Source organism: Copadichromis virginalis, linkage group LG16 (genome assembly GCF_057382275.1).
Source record: "Copadichromis virginalis isolate Kocher_CV1m ecotype Utaka linkage group LG16, C_Virginalis_male_GT1.1, whole genome shotgun sequence".
Taxonomy (NCBI): domain Eukaryota; kingdom Metazoa; phylum Chordata; class Actinopteri; order Cichliformes; family Cichlidae; genus Copadichromis; species Copadichromis virginalis.
In genome coordinates, this window is record NC_140633.1 from 20,868,006 (window position 1) to 20,886,712 (window position 18,707).

Here is an 18,707-nt window from a genome sequence, read left to right on the forward strand (position 1 = left end):
AGCTAAGAAGAAAAGAAGGAAGGAAAAGTGGTGTGAAAAAGGGAGGTAGGAGGAGAAAGGTTAAAGAGTGATTTAAGAGCAGAAGAAGAATGGAAAGATGGTGAAGTTTAATGTTAGGGAGTAAATCATTTAGAGCATGTAAACACTGAAGTCTGCCCTCTTTCTCTGACTCCCACAACTGGACTCAGATACTTCAGTTGATTCAGTCCCTCTTCTGTTACCCTCCTCGCTTGTTTTTCTTGGACACGTTTTTCCTGGACTCATTTCCTCAGGAGTCGCATCCCTTATGCATGATACCCCGGAGGGAAGCGGGGCCCGGTCTGTGGACAGGGATGAGGGGCTCTGCTTGGAGGACAGAAAGGGACCAGGAACTGGATACCCTGAGGAGGAGTCAGGCAGAGTAAATAAACATCTGTAGATGATGTTTAGATATCTATTAACGTATGTTTGGATCTCCTGGCTGCAGTCAGGGAGGTCAGCTTTTTGTAGCCCCTGCTGGAAGAAAACATCCTGCATCTAAAAAGCCCTTATGGCCACTTTAGATGAGAGCGGTTTTAAAATGATGCATTAGGAGTTAAGAAAGGGTTCACGTGGTGCAGCGACATGTGAAAAAAACAAAACAAAACAAAAGTCTAATGAGGTCTTTTACATGAGAACGTTACAAGCTTTGCTGCAATGGAGACAAGCCTCCAGCCAAAATTCAGAGGACATCTAAACTCGAACCCTCATGTTCTCAGCTGGTCTCCGTGACTCATCCTCTAAAAATGTCTCTTACGCTAAGACAAAGAAATGAAACAGAGGGATGAATACAGATGACGTTCGGAACATCGGTCATTTGTTGTCATTTGTTTTGTTTCTCATGGCTCCTCTTTGTTCAGGACAGAAGACCAGTTTACATTTGAATTAATGTGTTTAGACTCTGAGATAATTTCTGCATGCACATGGGTCCCTCTTTTGCTCTGCACGTGCATGCAAATGTGCCAGAGATCTGACAGCATCCAGTCCATACAGGGTATTGCTAATGACCACTGGTTAAACTGTGTGAGTGTGAGAGAGAGCTTGCATGTGTGCTAAAGGGTGTATGGTGAAGATCAAGACTTGAGAGAAGAGGAGGGGGGGGGATCTCAGGCTGAGAACAGAACAGCCCAGACCTTGCGCTATCCCAGGGGTCTCAGGGGCCCGACACCTGCGCCATTGCCTCATATATAAGGAATGAAACGTCTCCAATCTGCGGTCCAAGCTTCGTGTGTGTGAGCCAGACACAGCTGCAGTCTGTGTGTTTGTGTGAAAATGCATGCGTGAAAGAGCAATATTGGGTCTGCAGTCTTAAACGAGGTGTTGCCCTCACCTCAGAGATCAACCACCTGTGTGTGTGCGTATCGTGTGTCTGCCTCACTCTGACCGCATGTCTGCCACTAATGAGGTCCATCCCGGGTGTGACACCCCTATAATCCCACTGTTACATTTATCACTATGATTATAATGCCATTACAGCTTCCACACAGTGGACTTCCCAAGGTGCACCATGTGTGTATAAAACTTTAGAAAGGAAAAGTCAATTTCCTCAGAAACGCTGCTGTCTGACAACGTCTAACCCCAGGGCACAAAGTTATGAACAGAATATTTAATTATATTTGCAGTCTGAGAGGCCACACGAGCGATAATAGAAGCAAGAAAGTTATTTTACCCCAAAGTTGACATGACTGATAAATAAAACTGATAATAAAACATATTACTGAGAAATCAGGTAGGGTACAAACAGCAGTCATAACTTCTAATTCTAACCAGCGCAGGAATGATTGGATGAACATATCTGTTGCTTGGACAAAATGGGCATTTTCATGATGCTCTAACAACATTATCTAGGGGGGATGCTAACATCTATCAAAACTCATAGTTATTAAGACATTTAATGGAAAACTGACAATGTCTGCTACACTACTCTGGTATACTCGAAATGTTTTCTGGTAGGTCTAAAGAGGAAACTCTATCGAATGGCCATATTATATACTCACCAATCACTTTGTTATGTACACTTGTTCAACTGCTTATTAACTCAAGTATCACATTAGCCAATCACATAGCAGTAACTCAATGCATTTAGGCTTGTAGACTCGGTTCAGACTACCTGCTAAAGTTCAAAGCGGCAGAAGGTTGATTTAAGTGACTCTGAATATGGCTTGGTTATCAGTGTCAGAGAGGCTCACACCAACAACGGCTGGTCAGAGTAATTCTGAAACTGCTGGTCTACTGGGAATTTCCCACACAACCATCTCTAGGGTTTACAGAGACTGGCCCAAAAACGACGAAATATCCAGTGAGCGGAAGTTCTCTGGGATTTAATGCCTTGTTGATGCCTGAGGTCAGTGGACAACTGCCAGATGTGTTTAAACTAATAGGAAAGAAACAGTAACTAAAATAACCACTTGTTACAGCCAAGTTATGCAGAAGAGCATTTCTGAGGTCACAACTTTGAAACAGGTGGGCAACAGCAGCAGAAGACCACACTGTGCCACTCCTGTCAGCTAAGATCGGGAAATTAAATTGAGGCTACAGCACAGGTTCACAGAAATACATGCATATATGGATAATAGAAGATTAGAAGATTTGAGAAACGATGGCTGACCTGATGAGACCCTGGTGCTGCTGCAACATTCGGATGGTAGGATCCGAATTTGGCGTAAACAAAATGAAACCAAGGAAACATCCTGTTTTGTATCAGTGGTTCAGGCTGCTGGAGGTGTAACGATGTGGGGGATATTTACATGGCACACTGTGGGCCCCTAAGTACCACCTGAGAATCATTTAAACATCACAGCATACCCAGGTATTATCATCACAGTGTACCTGTCTTCTGATCCTGCTTCCAGCAGAATAATGCACCATGTCACAAAATTCAAAACATCTGAAACTGGTTTTGATGCGTGGCAGTGAGTTCACTGTACTCAAATAGCCAACACAGTCACCAGGTCTCAGTCCAGTAGAGCACCTTTGGGATGCAGTGGAAAGAGAGATTCACATCGGGAGTGCATGTTATGATGGGCTCATCCAAGCCAGTGAGTTCAAAGTGAAAGATCCCAGGTTTGATCCCCAAAGACAAAATCCCTGAGGGTCAGAAAGGGTACTTGGGATAGAAAGCAAATATGCTAGCTTAGCAGTCTGGTTTGTGGACAGATGCTTTCACGCTGTGTGGTTCCAGTTTTACCTTTTTTTATGGGACCACGAAAACCAACTTTTTGAGCACATCAGCTCTTCGTCAGACTGGAGGACAGATGCTCGCAACTTCTTCTGTCTGAAACAATATGTTTGCAACTTTCACGATTTTTGTCTACAGTAAGAAACATAAACGTTTGCTCACATTTGGAAGTCTCCCGCCCCCGTTTGAGTGTTTTTTCATGATATTTGGAAACGTGTGAGTCCACTCCGAGCCAGTAAAATTGACTGTGTTTATTGGATTGTGCGTCCACCTGCTTTAGATCTCAGAGAACAGAAGGCGGGCAGGAGGAGGTTGGAACTGGCACAACTATTATCCCATTAGCTGAATAACACCACTCTTAACTTTTTGTTTGGCTAACCAAATCTACAGTTAGACAAAGAAAATCCTAAAAATAATTGTTGTAACCTCTGTGTATTGTGTGTATGTTTTAGCTTAATGGATATAGCATTTTTCATAAATGTTATGAGTGCTGATGAATAGTTAAATACTAACAAAAAAAGACACAGAAATAGAAGGTTCCAGATCTGCTAAATTAGATTTATAGTCAAACTCCCAGCTGTGATCTTGGCCTTAGCTGACGTGGCGGTCAGCCAGTCAAATAACTATCAGGGATACCCATGTAATCCTCAGGGTCTCATTCTGCACCTGCAAAAAAATTTCCAATTGGCTGAGCCCAGAATCCAATTTGAACTGAAGAATGGAAGATTTTTTTTCTTTCTTCATTTTCCCACGTGGGAATCTAGCACCCGCTGCCATTTCAGCTGCATTTGGTGGATAGGGCAAAGGTCCATGCATGTGTGTGTGGTTTACTCACTTAATAGTTTATTGCATAGGTTTACGGTAAATTATAGCAATTTGAGAGCCTGAGTATGAGTAAAGGATGGGAATGTACCTTGACCTTAGGTTATAGGGGGTGGGGGGGGGGGGGGGGGGGGGGGAGTACTCATATATTACACAACATTTACACTGCGATGTGGGGCCAAATTTCTCACATCTCTGGACATGTATTTGTCTTAGAAAATGCTGTAGGAATAAATATGAAACTACTTGGAGGAGATCTAACAGTTTCCTCAGCAGCCCACCCCCAGTGTAGGTTTCACAACAAGGCCTGATGGAGAACACATGGCATCGTTGCTGTGACCCAGAAAAACTGGTCACATTTTTCCTACAGCCCTGAGACCTTTCATCGCCAACCATAACAATTCCTGACCCCGCGTTCCTATCATGAGATTACAGTCCAGACAGATGTGATCGTGGTGCGAGTCTGAATGTCCTTTTCAGTGTAACTCAGCAGGGGATGGACGGCACCGGAAAGTGTCCACTGGAAAATAATTGTCCCAAAACTGGTATGAGGCTTATTTCAAGACACAAAGTGACTCTGATGTCCAAAATTTTAGAAAAAAGGGTGAAAGTATGCTGAAGTTCACAGTTCCAGCAGCAACATGAAACAGAATATCTCAAGGTAATTTGTCCTTAGGTATACTCAAACCATGTGTTGGCTGGTGATAACACAGTCAAGCTACAGATGGCAACTAAAAGAGCACTAGGAGGGAGTGTCTTCTTACCAAGGCCAACAACCTATAGTGAAAATTAATTTCATAAGACTGTGATTTCCTTCCATGATGAGGAAACATGACCTTTGAATGAGTTCAATTTGCCAGAGGTTTTATGCATCTGTCCAAATAATTCCTAATCCTTCTGTTGTTCCCTTCTCATGCCGTGTAGATGGACTTTCCAGTGATGACAGAAGAATTTACTTAATTTCTTTAAATTTATTGAAAAAGTGAACTTTTGAATTCAGACTGAAGCAGAAAAAAGCAGGATTTCTTAGCTTGTTTACTAAATACACTCAACAAAAATATAAACGCAACACCTTTGTTACTGCTCCCATTCCCCATGGGATGGACGTAGAGACCTAAAATTCATTCCAGATACACAATATAACCATCCCTCCCAAACAGTGGTCACAAATCAGTCCAAATGTGTGGTAGTGGGCACATCTGCCATATTGAGATAATCCATCCCACCTCACAGGTGTGCCACATCAGGATGCTGATCTGACATCATGAGTAGTGCACAGGTGTACCTCAGACTGCCCACAACAAAAGGCCACCCTGGAATGTGCAGTTTTGTCTCACAGCAAAATGCCACAGATGCCACAAGCAATGAGGGAGCGTGCAATTGGCATGCTGACAGCAGGAATGTCAACCAGATCTGTCGCCCGTGCATTGAATGTTCATTTCTCAACCATAAGCCGTCTCCACAGGCGTTTCAGAGAATATGGCAGCACATCCAACCGGCCTCACAACCGCAGACCTCGTGTAACCACACCAGCCCAGGACCTCCACATCCAGCAGGTTCACCTCGAAGATCGTCTGAGACCAGCCACCCAGACAGCTGCTGGAACAATTGGTTTGCACAACCAAACAATTTCTGCACAAACTGTCAGAAACCGTCTCAGGGACGCTCAACTGCATGCCCGTCGTCCTCATCGGGGTCTTGACCTGACTCCAGCTCGTCGCCGTAACAGACTTGTGTGGGCAAATGCTCACATTCGATGGCGTCTGGCACGTTGGAGAGGTGTGCGCTTCACGGATGAATCATGGTTCACATTGTTCAGGGCAGATGGCAGCTGAGAATGTCCCAGTTCTTGCATGGCCAGCATACTCACCGGACATGTCACCCATTGAGCATGTTCGGGATGTGCTTGACCGGCGTATACGACAGCGTGTACCAGTTCCCACGAATATCCAACAACCTCGCACAGCCATTGAAGTGGAGTGGACCAACATTCCACAGGCCACAATTGACAATCTGATAGACTCCATGCGACGATGTGTTGCACTGCATGAGGCAAATGGTGGTCACACCAGATACTGACCGGTTCTGGGTCCCCAGACCCCCAATAGCGCAAAAAACTGCACATTCCAGGGTGGCCTTTTGTTGTGGGCAGTCTGAGGTACACCTGTGCACTACTCATGATGTCAGATCAGCATCCTGATGTGGCACACCTGTGAGGTGGGATGGATTATCTCAATATAGCAGATGTGCCCACTACCACACATTTGGACTGATTTGTGACCACTGTTTGGGAGGGATGGTTATATTGTGTATCTGGAATGAATTTTAGGTCTCTACGTCCATCCAATGGGGAATGGGAGCAGTAACAAAGGTGTTGCGTTTATATTTTTGTTGAGTGTAACTGCCAATAGCAGATTTTTCTGTCCTGTAACAGAAGTTACTACGGTGGCATATATTGTTTCCTGCAACTGGTCCGTCAGGGTTATTGCTTTCCCAGAAACACTTCCCTTGTGCTTTTGGAAATCTGTTTTTTTCCTATTTCTGTTTTGTTTTTTCCTATTTCCGTTGCTTTTGCAGCGTTTTTCTTATTGCTGGTGTTTTCTTAAGCTGCAGTCTGTTTGGCCTCTCAGGGCCACCGTAAGTTACTATGTACATGTGCTCAAGAATAAAAGCTGGTAAAGCTTCAGGACAAAGTCAAAAATGAACACTCTTGCTAGAACACAAGGAAATATTTCTTCTTGGAATTTAGTACATAGTTAGATTTACTACTGAAAGGTAAACTGTTCTGTTAAGATTGGACTCTTTCTCATCTTATCTGTGTTTATTAGTATACTATATATAGCTGGTCACTAAAATAAAGGGGTTAGATGTCCTTTATTTTATGTTTTTCTCCAAACGGTACATTTTCACTCCACCATCATGGAAACAAAGACATGTTTTTTAGGTTTACGGGTGATTCTGAATTGGCTGTAGGTGTGAACGTGAGCCTGAATGATTCTCTGTCTCTCTGTGTTAGTCCTGTGATTAACTGATGACCTGTTGAGGACGTACTCACACAGAAATGACTGAAATTAAAGTTATTTTGGTCCCTGCCCCCCCTTTTTTTTTAAAGATAGTGGTTTCAAAATAAGTAGCAAAAACCTCCCTTTTCCCACATTTGCTGCCAACTGGCGAGACTCAAGGAGGACTCTGTCACTAAGGAATCAATCAATATCTTCCTCACTGCAATACTTTTTAATTTATACAGGTATATGAGTAAGTATGCATCAGTGTTGATGTTTCGCCCTGCCTTTATGTATGTGCACAGTATGTGTACACGAGGCCCTCCTTTGTACACAATAGACATCCCATTCCTAAAAGCAGTTATCTTCCCAAAACGTGAGAGTGAGACACATTTTAAGGCTCCTAAAACTGGACCCCGTCTGGTTAGACGACAGCGGGTCAGTAAAAAAACAAAAAAAACCCAAGAAGGAGACATTTTTGTTTTTGCAGACCCAGAGAGAGACTTGGTTAGAAAAATATGATTTGATCTTGTGATGTTCATTACGTGAATTATAGACCGCATGTTTTGTCCTGTTCGTTGTCCATCAGAGTTCTCTTTCTGCTGTGAAAGTTCGGATAGCTAATTCTGAATGAAACCATCATTTAAAAACTGCACTTTGTTTTTACTTGCCTTACCCTTGTCTAATGTTAAAATTTCTTTAATGACCTGAAACATTTAAGTGTGACAACGATGAAAAAACTGGAGTCTGGATTATTTTGTAACCATGTGTCAGCTACATACAACAGGTGGTTGTTGTCTGTTTGTCAGGCTCTTTCACACAGGGCACTCGCAACCTGTGATCCCTGCTGAATTCCTCTTTCCAAGAATCTTAGGAAAATAAAATCCTCCCATCCAAGAGTTTTAGTGATAGCAACAGGTTTTTGCTTCCCTCCCCTCCCATCTACTGCACCATTACTCCACAATTAGTAGCTCTTTCTTTGACAAGGTCAGGGCCAGTGGAGAGGGACTGCGGGCATGGATGAGGCTCCTGATTGCAGGTTTGAGGAAAAACTGCCATTACAAATCATGTAAGAAGCTACAGCATGTTACTAATATATACTGGAAAGATGCCTCTGCCAGTAAATATGCTCACTAACTCACCTCCCATATCCTCCTATCATTTAGGCAGTCATGTTTGATCTGTGTTACTGACCACTGCTGAAAAATTCAGCTCTGAGAGCTCAAATAGAGTTCATAATTATGTAAGTTCAAGAGTTTATTCTGAAGACAAGGTGCAAGAAACACATCCTTGCTTTTACCATGAAAGTGTGTGCAAATGTCATGATATTGAGGAGTCACAAAATGATGATGACGCCTGCAGCATTCCTGTCAGTGGCCATCCCTAAGCAGACAGGAAAGTATAAAACAGGCTCGGGTACTAGATTAAGAATGTAGGTATGCACTTGTTTTCATGGAACGAGGAAATCTTAACCATTTATAGATGAAACCAAACAGAGACCAACTTGTTCCCACCGACACAGAGGGCGTCTATATTAAAAAAAGATCAGTGGACTGTCATTGTGCTCAGTTTCCTCAGAATATGTCATTTCCTTTCCTTCTTCAACGCATAACAGTGTTTCTTATGGTGGAAAGGACACCATGTCTCCCAGCATACTGCCTCTAATGGTTTCCAAATCGTGGCTTGTCTTTTTTTTCTTTTCGATGCACGTGTTTCTCCATGTTCATCCCTCCCAGCACTAAACATATAAGTGATCTGTTAAAAGTGAGCATGTGTGTTCAGTTTCTAATGTCATCCTGGTTCTCGAGGCATTCAAAACCATAAAATGGATTCTTTATAACCCCAACTAGCTTGCACAACTGCTTAAACCTTTATTTGATCACACTGTGATTACACTTGTGCTCATGTTCCTCGGTTATAAAGCCAAGTCTTGGGAATTACTTCAAACGCTTTCCGGTTCTAACTTATTTCCTCATTACTAAAATTTAGGGTACTTATTTGCCAATTTTATTACCATTCTCATGACTGGAAATGAAAAAAAAATCCACTAATGACGCAAAAGAACAATGAGGACTTTTGGAAGCACGCCGTCTCCGCTCTCAGAAAAGCCCTGAAATTAGCATATTTAGTCTAACCCAGAATCTCTTTCATTCTTTGAGTCTCTCTCACGCTCTCTCTGTCTCTCATGTCTGTCTGAACTTTAACTTTATTGTTTCCCTTTTGCATTGCTTTCATCTTCTGTTTTTATCTTAAAAGATAGCATCTAAAACCTCCATTCTATCTGAAGCCGCCAGATGGCGATAGTTATGGTTGGAAGAAGACTTTTGCTCCAAGGGTAAACGGTTTTCTGATGCGACTTAACACTTTCCTGCTGAGTTCATGGGCTCAGTTATTCATTTTGGGTCATACTGAATTAAATATTAAGTCGGTTTTTATAAATTTAGTCAACAAGTTTTAAAATATGAGGATTATGTGAGGTATAAAACACACACACAGCATGCAGTTTCACAAACACGTCCTGTGGCGTACAAACGTTACCGAAGTGAGGCTTTGGCATTTGTTTAGTCCTGTGATGAAATCTGAGATTCAATTTTTATTTTCTTAAAACTAGAACACAAACAACACTGATGTCACAGGAGAAGTTGGACAAAAAATGATTCTGCTCCACTAACGCATCATGTTGACGCAAATGGCCGCCATTTCTCTGTTAACAACCATTGTCCAATCGCGACAGCTGTGTGAAATCGCAGCCAAAGCAGACAGCTGCACAGGATGACTCGGACCCATTCAGTGAAGCGCTCTTCTCCATGACTTGCCTCAGGGGGACGTTTTCGGAAGAAATGTTTTTGGAACGAGATGCAGGAGGGAGAAACAGATCTGAGGGGGCCTACCTACGTTAGTTTCTAGTGTGTTCATAGACAAGTGCAACAACTGGGGTGAAGCAAAAACCTCTGCAACATTTTGGATGTGTTACAATATGTACAAAACTCTTCGAATTTAGGAAATTTAAGCTTTAAATATGCACAAAACAAAAACAAGGACAACGTAAAATGCCTGTGTTCTTGGAAGTGGAGTCTAGTTTCCTCTGGCTTAGAGACCGCTTGTCTTTGGCGAATGTTTGTGTAGTTCATCTCTCGCAGACCAGGATGTCTGATCTGTGATATTTTTTCTTGTTTTTACAGTCGAAGCACAAACTATGCCAAGGAAGGAAAACAACTCACTGTCTTAGCACTTACAGCAGCACTGGACAATGACAGTTTTTTCCTTCGCTCCTGGTTGGCACAGTAAATCAGTGAAAGACAGGAGGAAGCCAAAGTGGTCTGCTGATCGTCAGACTTATGAATCCTTCAGACGCGGAATGTGGAAGTTCCCGCTCTGGCTTCTTACAGGCTTTCCTGCATCCACAGCAAAGGTCAGACCGACTGTAAAGCTGGTCTGGTAAATTCTTAGTGGATGCCAAAGTCAAGTTGCATGAAATTCCTGTTGTCAGGTCCTGTTGTCATCTCCCTCAGGAGGTGTTCTTTCTCGCAAGGGGGAGGTTTTACAAGTCTGGATTTTCAGTAAATGGTCTTCACCACATCAGAGAGCTAAGCTGGGACATTTATGGATCCTACGAGCAGTCTTCGGAAGAACAGAGAAACAAAAGGAAGCTGGCCAGTTAATCATCTGGAAAGTTCGTCTTTGAAATGCACAAAAATCCGAAATGTCTTTTGAGTATTTAAAAATGCGTTCATGGGCAGGATGGTGTTCAGGGAGAACTTTAACAGGGGGGTAAATGAACATTTATGAACTTGAACACACTTGTGTCGCTATGATGGATGTGGGTGAACAGAGCCCAGGACAGAGATTTGAGTGCACATCTGTGGTTAGGTGAAGGAGACAAAAACACTTAACTGAGATGGGGAAATACTGTGGTTTTGTTAGTAAAATGATCTCAGGTCACAGTTCTCAACCAACAGATCCTTGTTTGAGGATCTCCGGATGAGCTCAGTATGTAACTAAGATTTTAGAGGAATATATGTTGATTCCTCTCTAAGCTTGTGGAAGCTCAGATAACCCATGAAGCATATCTTTACATCCCACTTAATCCAACTGCTTTATTATTAAAAAATTTTTTTTTGCAGAACAAATGAAATCACGTCTCTTTCAACACCCAAATATGTGTTTTCGTTTGCTGTGGAAAGTAGATGCTGGTTTTTTCAAAGCACTGATATTTTAAGAAGGTAAAGCCCCTGGTGTAATAATCAGAAAGCCATCTGATGATTTGTGCAGCATGTGTCAGAAGCAAAAACAGCATTTAGTCATGCAGAAACCCCTGACACGCTCTGAGCGTGTTATCTCAATGTGTTTAGTCTATGTCTGTCTCTCTGATTTAAAACCCTCTCTCATTTTTCTCTTTTGCTCTCCCTCACTTCAGACACTTCTTCTTCCTCTCTGACCTTTTCTTTCACAGAGGTTAATGATGTGAAATTCAACTCTTAGACTAGAAGAAAGGGTGATAAATATGTCAAACTAATGACTTACAGCAGTGCGATCCTCCATACGGTGAAATAGTCTTAATAGACTGATTATCTGATATGTTAACTTTGCATTGTTGTGACACTTTGATTCCCCACAACATGACTAGAAGGCTATGATCGGGCATGACACTGATGTTGAGTTGAGCTGGAAACAGTGACCACCTCACATGACACAAGGGTTATTACCCCATCGTGGCTGCTGTGCATCCACAGCACCCAAATATCAGGCTAACCTGATATTTATTCAAAGTTGAATTGATGCTTGTGGTCCAATTAAAGGGAACTTGCTGGGGGTTCATTTACAGCCCTGATTTTCACAGGATTCATAGGTTAGAGAAAATCATATTTATTTTATACTGGCCCCTATGCAGCCTGTCAGTTCATCGTTTCCTGAGACTTAAATACACCATCATGTGTGATCATGGCCTTAAATGGTATTCCAGATTGAAAAGCAGCTGGTAGAGCTGGTTAACACTGAAAATAAAAAGGGAAAAGACAGAGACAGAGAGGGAGGGAGAGAGCGGTCTTTGCAGAGCTACTTGGAACAGTAGTTAATGTAGGAAACTTACCCTGGCACCCTTCTCTGGGAAACATTTACAGCCTCCGCTGCAGTCTCTTCCACCACAGGGGACATTGTGCTTCTTCCCACCCTGCAAAAAAACAAAACACACAAAAAAAAGCCCACATTACATATTGTGCACTTCAGGAGTGACTATCTGTGTTTGTGTACGCTGCTGATCACGCCAGCACCTCTGTTATATCAGCACGGATGACTGTGTATACTACTGTCTGCACAGTTGTGTATCTAAGTGTTTTCTGCAGAAAGGGTATTTTGGAAATGGCTTGAATGAGTCACAGAGGACATTCATTCATAATGGATGGTCGTCTGTTTATGAGAAAAAAAAAAGAAGGAGAAGAAGCTGGGTCCAGCCACAGACGGGAACAATCTGCCCTTAGATGTCTGCATACCAACCAAACCACCCACCATCACAGGCTCATCTGTCCTAGACATGACACAAGCACAACACAGACCAGAAGAAAGAAAGTGAAAGTAGCCACTCCCCAGCTTTGCCAACCCACAGGTCAGAGGTGGCAAGACCCTAAGCTAACTGAGAAAGCTTGAGGCATTAATCAAGTCAGAGCTGAGGCTGATACAACTTCACATTTATCTTGTGCTTTGAATAAAATCCCCATTCACGGTCTAATTCGAGCACATATTGCCTCTGAAGCAGAAACATTTGAACTCCCGACAAAACCATGAACACAACATAACATGTACAGAACCACACCTCAAGCCTCGATACCTCAAAACGTGGACTTTAAAAAAATCTGCTCAATTTGAGATCACTAATTCAGCTGCTCTTTTTATATATTTTCAAGTTCATTTGTGATGCCTTAAAGCACCCAGCACTGCTTCCATTGAACTGTATGATATGAATAGAGCAGTTTAAAATGTTCCATTAAACTTCTACCCAGCAAGGCCGAGAGTAAAACAAATCAAACCAACACAGAAGGCTTGGTTGCTGTATTAACTCCAAGGTAGCAATGTTTAGGGAACTAGGGTAAAAGGCCATTCAGTGGCATTTTAGTAGCACATACAGATGTTACAGAAACTGCCATGTAGCTGATGTATTTCATGACGTCTCACACTCCCTACCTACGTCCTCCACCCACACACCCATACCATAGCCTGCTTAGGCCTCCAATGCCTCAATATCCCCCCTCTCTGTCGTAAAAAAAAAAATCTAAATGAGCACTTTATGCCCACAATGGCAACAAAGTGGCAGATAAAGAATCAGAATGATTCTCCTCCTTAGTTTGACAGCCGATCCCAGCAGCCCTATTTACAAAGGCCACATTGAGACCTTGTTCATGCACAAAGACCTTCTTTTACCATAGAGGCATCGTCCTTTATTGGTCCCCTATCTCCAACAAAAAGACCCTCTTCCTCTCCCTTATGGAATGCACAAGGCTGCATTTCTTTGTTAACAATCAGTGGATCTGAGGAGTTCCTTTCAAACCACTGTTTGATGCCTCAATGGATTTAATTTAGCCTGCATGTGGTGTCAGACTCCAGCAAACTGCATGCTTTCCTTATGCCCCACATTTCATCTGATTATTTGAAACGCAGTATATCCACATCAATCAATCCCATGCAGAGGGATTACCTGTATGACAGGAATTTTTTTTTTTAATTTTAGGAAAAGAGACATGAAAAAGGAAGGTGATTTCAATCAGAATAAGGATGTAACAGAGTCATGGAATGACCTTTCTCCACATTAGGGTGGAAGTCCAAAAGCACAGACAATAGATTGCGTCATCTCCAGATAGACTCACAAAGGAATGGGTCCCATATAGGCAATTACACATTGTGGAGCAATGCACTATCAATTCAACCTTAGGTTACAGGCTCAAAATAGCTGATGGCCGTTTCAGCAGAGGACAATAGGATTGCGCTACAGTATCCTGTTTTCTCCACCCACAGTCACAATAACCCACAGTTTGTCAAATCACCTTTTCCATAGCTTTTGCACGCCTTGGAAACTGAGTTCATGATAATGTGCAGGTGCATTTGTTTGTATCCGTTCAATCCCACTCGAAATAGTAGAACAATAACTCATCATATCAAAAAATACTGAGACATGCTTGTCTCAAATTATATTAAGAAAAAAACAAATGACAGTGACAGTGGCAGAGAAAAGGACATTAAAGAAACTGATGGACACTATGAACAATGCTGGGCATCCTCTGCACACGGCCATAAACAATCAGAAGAGTCTGTTCAGTGACAGGTTGCTTCTCCCCAAGACAAGAACTAACAGACTTAAAAACTCCTTTGTCCCACACGCCATCAAACTGTTTAACTCCTCTCTGGAGGGGAGAGGGAGGGGAAACAGGAGGACAAAGGAGGGGGGAACAACTAAGCTGTAGTGCCTCTTCACCTCACTGTACAATACCTTGTGCAATACTTTTTGTAAATAGTCAACAGTGCAATAGACTCAATACTTGAAATGTGCAATTCACTTCTATTTTTATTTTTTATTCCTATTTATTCTATTTATCCCCTTTGTATATTTTATTTATATTTGTCTCTGTATTTATATATGTGTGTGTGTGTGTGTGTGTATATATATATATATATATATATATAACAATTCTGTAACTGTAACTTCGGTCGTTGCTGTGCTTTTTGGAAGTCGAATTTCCCAGAGGAACCCACCCGAGGGATTAATAAAGTTCTATCTTATCTTATCTTAAATGCAACATACTTTCACTAAACCAGTAAGTTGATAGCAACGCTATCCCAAAGTGTGTTTGGGCTCACTGTGTTTGGACACAGCCAAGCTGTCTCTAGACTTGCCTCTAAAAGTCATGTGCTTCCAAAATAACTGTGGTGTAGTTCATTTGTTTTTCGAAAAGCATAAAAGAAGAAGTGCAAAGCATTAATTTGTTGTAGATTTAAGTAATATTTAAAATCTACTACTCCTACTGCTGATGGACATGGGATCTCTTTTAAGAAGCAATCGACAGAATATAGTAGCACAAATAGTAACATATGAAGACAAAAACCAACAATTCCCTATTTACCATATGAAATGTTGCACTAGATCACACCATATCAGAAAAGTAACGGATAAATCCAGACCACCATGCAGCATGGCCTACGCATGGAGAGAAATGATCTGCCGTTCCATCACCTTGAATTAATGAGCAATCAAATCTGATAAGCACATTAATACATATTAGTGTCGCATGAGTTCTTTGATGTTACCAAATAATGTCATCCCAGTGTCGTAAATGGTAAAAAAAAGAAAAAAAGGTAAATGGCCTGTATTTGTATAGCGCTTTACTAGTCCCTATGGACCCAAAACACTACATTCAGTCATTCACCCATTCACACACACATTCACACACTGGGGATGGCAAGCTAAATTGTAGCCACAGCTGCCCTGGGGCGCACTGAGACAGTAAGAAAGACAAATTCAATTCTGATATATTTTACAGCAACAATTTACTTCAAGCAACAGTCACCTCAATGGGGTTTATGTTGTTTGGCATAGACCCAACAGTATTAGAAAGAAACCCCCCAAATTACACGACCCCGTATGATCAAGCAGTTGGTGACAGTGGGAAGGAAAAACTCCCTTTTAACAGGAAGAAACCTTTGGCAAAACCAGGCTCAGGGAGCAGCAGCCAGCCACTGTGACTGGTTGGGGGTGAGGGGAGGAAGAAGCAAGGAAAGGTAAGAATTTTTCAAAGCAAATCAGATATCAGATATTGGATCTACACATGATGTGTTGCTGAATTGTGTTTTGCAAAACACAATTCGAGTTACAGTAATGAACTATGTTGGACTGGTGCAGAGCAGCTGGTGGTGTTCATGGCCATTTTAGGTGGCATCAAGGGTAGCAGACCTCGAGGTAAATTTAAGATGATAAAGTTGGTTAGATTCACAAACTTCCTTGTCGATCTTTTTACAATTGCTTTATTGTGCCTAGGGTTTGTTGCGGAAATTTTGCTTATCTTGTTTAATTCAGCTCCACAAAGACCAGTGAGCATCAGAGCGCAGATCAGCTCATCAGAGTCTGCACACAAAGAAAAACTGACTGGTTTTTGTTATAAGTAACTCCTTTACTGTAATCATAAGTCTCACACCCAGGCATGATAAGCAAGAATGAAACAGAAACAGCTCTGCACATTCAAAGAGCAAATGTCTCTCATTAAAGAACACATCAATTTTATTCCTTTTTTCAATTCACAAAATGCTTTCAGAGTACAGATGAAAACCTCTTCCCATGCCTTTGTTATGAGTGCTGTCACACAACAGCACATATGACATGAAACAATTCCCGTGAGCCACAGCTGTTCCTTGAGACCCGGTTTACTTTGATTGGTGAGCCGCGGCTTCTCGTTTACAGTATGACTGCAGTCATGATCATCTTTTATGTTCTGTGAACTGCTTTCAGTGGTCTGCTCAGCTTCACAATTACAATCACGTGTGTAAATGTAAACAGTGGTTCCGCAAAAAAGGACGCCCTCTTAAGATATAAATGAAGTTCTGCATTTGTTTATAACACTCAAGACCACACACGATTGAAAAAACAAAAGGTTCTGTCTGACCGAGTAGTAACAGACAGTTTTCCACTCCTGGTCCTTTGTCTTTATGTGCCAAACAGAGCCCGACATCTTAACGTGACATACAATTAAGAGATCTTTCATCAGAAGTAAATGATCAATTTGTGCTTAAAGAAACACATTTAGTAAAAGCCACTTGCCTGGTGTCCTGAATTACCAACACTCAGTACCTTAAACCAAATTTATAAGAATAAATAAATCCATATAACTTGAATCAGTCTGGAGCCATTGATGGCTTATTTTCATATGTAGATCAAGTTTCAGTGAACAGAGCTTTAGGGGTGAACATGCAAAGCTGCTGTGTTCATAAAAATATTTTTTTCTCTGACGAAATTTGTAGTTCTTGTTGCCTCCCTCTTCTTTATGGAGACTGCAGAATTGCATCACTCTAATTGTGCACCAACTCCTTCAAAATATGTGAAATTAGTGAAACTGAACCAGCTGGGTCAACATCACCCTATCATGCTCATGTTTTTCTCTCATACTTTGGCTTGGATTATTACATACACAGTATTTTCAGAGGTATTTTCATTATTTTAGCCTATTTTCAGAGGCTCAAAATCAACTGGATAGTTGACCGATGAGCAGTTTCATGGCCAGGTGAAGAGCTGAATCTGATTGTTTCCTGTTCCCTCATTATTTCTTAACAAATGAAGCAGGTGAAGGACCTGGAGATGATTCCAAGAGCTGGACTTTCATTATATCAGGTTTTTACTGGAATTTTGAAAAGGTCCAAAAATATATAAGATCCAAAAACAGCCAATATAATACTTTTGTCAAACATCTAGGAAATAAAGCTGAAAGTTTGCACTTCGGTCTCATTTTTAGTGATTTAAAATCCACTGTTGTGGTGTGTAGAGGTCAAATTTAAAAAATAAGTCATTCTCCAAACCTAAACAACCTAAACTATAGGTAATGTCTATGCGGCTTTTACACATAGTCACTGCACTTAATATGTTGTTGCATTTCTACAGCACCACACTGTGGTCCGCCAGCAATTCAAATGTCGTTTACATGCATGTCTGTCCTGAAAAATACAAAGTACTCTGCTTAGTAAAAACTCTGAAGACCGAAGATTAGTGTCATCCATTCACTAGTGTTGAATAATTACCATGAGTGGTTTTTGGAGAACATTACTACAACAAACTTGATCTTTGTAGAAAAGTTCACTTCATTTTACCCCAGACATTACTGTGAAAGTTGGATATGATTAGCATATGAATTCTTGGGTTGAGCAGAAGATTAGGAAGAAAAATGATGAAATCTCTTCTATGTCCTTATAAAATTTGATGTTAATGCCATTCTGAAGTAGAAAACAAGATTTTTGATAACTGGTTTAGTTGTTTAATTAATATTGAACTGTAGTACAGAGAAGGTGAGATAGTGTAATGTGCCGACCCTCTTGCCAAACTTAAAAATTGCTATGGTCAAAAAGTCAAATTGCATCATTTAGTTAGACAACTTTTAATAACTGCAATTAATTGCATTAACTGAATCTAACAGATTTCTATTTGTGAGCATTTCCTCTCATCTTGTTCACTTGTGTCGACTACAAAACAATCAAATCCTGTGTAATCAGTCAACACACTTTTTTCTAAACCACTTATCATCCTGTACTTTATAAAGAAAGCAATCAAAAGTCATCACAAATTCCCAAGAACAAACCAGATGCTTTAAAAGTCATGCTTTCCTGAAAACCATCTGTCCAAATCTCGTAATTCAATGAACTGTAACAGTAAGTAATAAAATCAGTTATCGAAAACGTCGCTGATTAATTGGTGAATCTTTTAGCTTCCAGCAAGTCACGCTGCACCACAATCTCACAGCTGAATCAGATGTGTTGTTGGTTGGTTTGTGGGCAGCTTGACTCACCACAGTCTCGGTTTTTCCCCTGTTCCGTATATGTTAGTTTTACCACAGACAAAACCGCTTCTTAGCACTTCCTGTGAACGCCAGACGCAGCCAAAATCAACAAAGAAACTCAGGCGGGAGGACAGGATGATGACAAGACAAAAAAAGATGAAGGAAAAT

The 18,707-nt window shown here is 41.3% G+C and overlaps 1 protein-coding gene across 2 annotated transcripts in view; it reads right to left on the bottom strand.

Annotated features, from left to right (window-relative positions):
- col4a2 (collagen, type IV, alpha 2) overlaps window positions 1–18,707 on the bottom strand; it is a 63,075-nt gene that overhangs the window by 28,495 nt on the left and 15,873 nt on the right. For both annotated transcript variants that reach the window (XM_085433718.1, XM_085433719.1), the window contains exon 4: window positions 12,110–12,190. In XM_085433718.1, the coding sequence (XP_085289844.1) occupies window positions 12,110–12,190 (81 nt within the window). The remainder of the gene's footprint in view (window positions 1–12,109; window positions 12,191–18,707) is intronic.